The sequence below is a fragment of the Propithecus coquereli genome, unplaced genomic scaffold (genome assembly GCF_000956105.1).
Source record: "Propithecus coquereli isolate 6110/MARCELLA unplaced genomic scaffold, Pcoq_1.0 Scaffold171, whole genome shotgun sequence".
Classification (NCBI taxonomy): Eukaryota; Metazoa; Chordata; class Mammalia; order Primates; family Indriidae; genus Propithecus; species Propithecus coquereli.
Genome location: NW_012141747.1, coordinates 3,293,804 through 3,297,897, shown reverse-complemented (window position 1 = coordinate 3,297,897; position 4,094 = coordinate 3,293,804). Strand labels below are relative to the sequence as shown.

General features: G+C 38.0%; 1 protein-coding gene across 1 annotated transcript in view; it reads right to left on the bottom strand.

Annotated features, from left to right (window-relative positions):
• Positions 1 to 4,094, bottom strand: part of LONRF2 (LON peptidase N-terminal domain and ring finger 2) — a 33,811-nt gene that overhangs the window by 13,950 nt on the left and 15,767 nt on the right. Inside the window, exons 3-4 of the mRNA XM_012641869.1 lie at positions 2,643 to 2,765; positions 438 to 584 (exon numbers count right to left, since the gene is read on the bottom strand). Coding sequence (XP_012497323.1) covers positions 438 to 584; positions 2,643 to 2,765 — 270 coding nt within the window. The remainder of the gene's footprint in view (positions 1 to 437; positions 585 to 2,642; positions 2,766 to 4,094) is intronic.

Genomic DNA, 4,094 nt, shown 5'->3' with positions numbered 1-4,094 from the left:
GTTTCATCTATTAACTTCTAAGATCAGCTTTATTCTTTTCACAGTCAAATCCAGGATCATTTCTTCCTGAGCCAGAGCAAATGAACAGCAACTTTCATGTGCAGTATTATATACCTACACACACACACACACACACACACAATCATATATCATATATTCAAATCATCTCTCTGCTTTCTTTTCCCCAAGCCAAAATAATTTCAGGTCTCCTAATGTTTAGGGTTGTTTGGAGGTGCTCTAAAGTTTCTTTTAATCTTTAATCATTTTCATTACTTCCATAGATTTCATTTAAAAGTTTCAACTCCCAGATTGAGGAGCTACAACTGGTCTTGAGAAATACATCTGACTAACAAAATGTCATGGTGTCTGTATAGCTTGTAAAATGAAGCGATCACATAAAGCCTGATCAAGAGAATCCTAACAAACGCACATCATACCTCAGAGCTCCCTGCATCTCCTCCTCCTTCCAGAGTAGACTGGGTGTTTCCATGGCTCTGACATTGAGCCTGTAATTTGCTTTGGATGGAAGATGTTAAATTTTGATGCACATTTTCTGAAGCCGGAAAAAGCACCTCACACATTACCTATAAAATTGCCAAGAAAAGAAAAAAATTTCATAAAACTTTTGTAAAAATATATAATATGCCTTAAAGATTCAGAGGAAACCATGGGGCCAAACAGACCTAAAAAGTTGAAAAGAATAATTGCTATGTATTCCCACTGCCAACCTTTTAAAATTCAAACGTGTTTGAAACCATAGTCGGTGTTTTAAGCATTTTAGTTTCTAATCCCTTTCCATCTTAGTCTTACTAATGAGAAAATGTCAGCATTACAACTTCCTTCTGCCTGGTCCTTATACATCTGCTATATAAAATCCCCCCTAAAAGTCTCACAGATAAGAGAGAAAAATGGGGTATAGAGGTTGCAGGGGGCCCCAGATTAAATCTAAGCTGTGATCACCCACAGGACTGAGGTCTTTCTAGAGGAGTGCTCTATTCACAAGAGAAACAGAAGAGCCACCTAGTAAATAACTTTAAAGGAAGAGAGGGTGAAGGGCCATAATTCTAGTTCAAGAACCATGGGCCAGCACAGGGGTTGGGGGACACTGATTGTCAGTGAGGCATTGTAGCTGTCACTTGAATGGTCCTGCCAAACCTCATGGCCTCAGCTGGACCCAAGGCTTGCAGGAAGCAGAGTGACTGAAACCTAAATAAAAAATCTCCCCTCCCGCAATGTTCTTCACGGTTCAAGGTGAGCACACTGGAATCTCTGACTCTGTAGCACCAAGCAGCACCATCCTCCACAGGACATCTTGGCACTGGCTCTGGGTAGCTCAGCTGCTGGGGATGGTACCACACTTCTTGGGCGTCGACAGGCCAACACTGTTTTGGGTTGCGATAAAAGATATCTACCAGCCATGGACGGCTGAGGAGAAAACACCATGTCTGAAAAAGCACTAGACAGATAAGAATCCATAAGACCTAAATTCTGGTCCCGAGACCTTTATGAATGTGCTAAATCTCTCTGAATGTGCTAAATCTTTCTCATGATGCTGTTGTAAGGATCAGTTTAGGTAAGATACATTTTAAGATTCTTATGAAGTTTGCAGGTGGGACAAAGCGGAGATAGCTGAAATGGCAGGCTGAAGATTCAACATTATTAATACTGTGACAAGTTGGAATGATGGCCAAAAACCAATGAGTGGCGATTGAACAGGATTAACAAATACCAATCAACTACACAAGAAAAAGATTAAAATACTGCTAGATAGTTCTTATTTAAAAAAAAAAAAATCTAGGTATTTTAGCTAACTACACTTCTAATAGGAAACAACACCGTAATAGGATTAAGCTAAAAATAAACATGCCTCCTGATGTGAACACTAGATTGCATTCAGAGGAGGAAACTGTAGAAACTCTTTTCTCTGAGAAAAGGTTATTTGGCCCAAGGAATTACAAAGGCAAAGATAATAGCTGTTCTCGAATATCTGAAGTGGTTTGAATTGTAGAAGGAAGAACTGATTCATTTCCTGTTGCTTCAGAAAATAAAACTAGAACTGTTAAGTAAAAATTACAGGGTAAATATATGGTAGAAGCTGACAATGAATAGTGTTAAAATAGGGAAACGCTGACATAAAAACAAAAAACCTCTGGTCATCGGAAGTGCTAAGTAAATATCAAGTAACTATTGTACAAGCTTTTTTATAGGATTTCTACATTCAATGTGACTCAGTCATGAATCAAAGAGCAGCTATTTCTGCATCATGCTGGTAAGGCTTTGCTTAAAATTACAGGTCAACCTATACAGCTGATTTGATATATTTTACATATATCACAATGTCTTTTATACGACTCTTACACAAACTCTTAACACTTGAAATCATAAACTCTAGGAAAAAACACTTTGCCTCCCCTAACATGTGTCATCATGGAAACAAAACTGAGGCATGTTTATGCTGTCTCCTGAAACATTCTGCTTTATCCATGGACAAAAATGTAATATTTAACTAGAAGTTATCAACCACATTTTCACGAGCATTTGGAATTATGCTTCTTGTTTATTTTACCTGCAAGGGTTACTCAGCATGGACACAAAGGCTATCAGTAAGACTTGAAGGAGAAAGTCATTTAATGAAATCGTACCTTCTGTGCTTCTTTCTTCACAGAGTTACACTCGGGATTTAAAGCAAGGCAGTAGAGAAATTCCTTCAACACTTCCTTACTTCTTCCCAATCCAGAAAGAGCCTGAGCCTTTAGATGATGTCCCTAGATTCACCAAAAGACAAAGTATACATTTTTAAAAAACCAGCATGATTATATATTTGAATACAAACAGCCCTGAAAAAATCCTTAGAACCATTTGTTTTAATTTCATATTTAGTAGAATGAACAAACTCCACCAAAGTTGACTCCAGCTCTACTACATCTCCCTGCCTTGGAAACTTAGTAAACTTCAATGTCTCATAAATAACAATCTACCATCAGAACACAGGAGTCACCGTACCTGGAATTTGCTTTCCAAAGCAGTTCTAAGGAACATGCTAAGAGAGAACTGGCTACCAACTTTAAATTCATGCAGTAATTATAGGTCACTACCATGTTCCTGCCTTCAGGGAGTTACTGGTCTCATGAGAGTAGACGTGAATAGAAAGAACTACAATACAAAGGTAATATACTAAGTACCACAACAGAAATGAACAAAATACAATATACATCAGTAGTTTCCCATGGCATGTTCTTTTTGTCTTATGGATGTGATATTTTCTCAAATCAGTGGAAATAATATTTTGTTTTTGTTTTTTTACCGGTTCATGTGTTTTAGTTCCATTGGGGTTGGCTGTTCTAATCATTTATTTTCAGTCTTTCTCTTCTAAGCTATTGGATTTTTTCCTATTGATCCTTAGTTCTTTGCTCATATTTTAAAAAGATGGAGTGTTTCACACAGGTTTTCTCTGCGGTAGACTTGGTAAGACCTCTTTCCTCATAGACCTCCCTGGTGAAAGGAAGACCAATTGTGTCCTTTGTCTACATGGGTGAGCCTTATTTGGGACGCTTCATTTTCAAGAGTGTGGGGAAAGCTGGGCCTTAGGCTGGGAGCATCAATACCAAAATTTAGATGGTCTTACTTACACTGCATGTATTAATAGCAATGCTTTCCCCAGGCAGTTTGTTCAACTTCTCTGGAGGGGATCCCTGTGAGGTTTTTCCCCAGTACTGCTCTGCACAGCACTGTCTAGCAAACCTCATTTCTTAATCCTACCCTCAGAGCCTAGATCCTCTCTGGAGTTTCTACTATGACATGAGACCTCAGCTCCCATCTGAACTGTCATGTTCTCTGTTCTTCCATCCATTCATCCACATTCCAAAAATATGCTGAGCACCCTAATCCCATAAATATTCCCCATTCTCTTCAATTATGGACTTATCCTTGTTTATATTTCTTTACCATCACATTTTTATTAAGGTATAATTTATATACAACAAAAACTCACTAATTGTAAATGTTCAGTGTGATGAGTTTTGGCAAATGTATATTTTATGATATAGCCCATTTCCATAGCCATGAAATGTTCTCTAATGCCTTTTGAAGTCAAT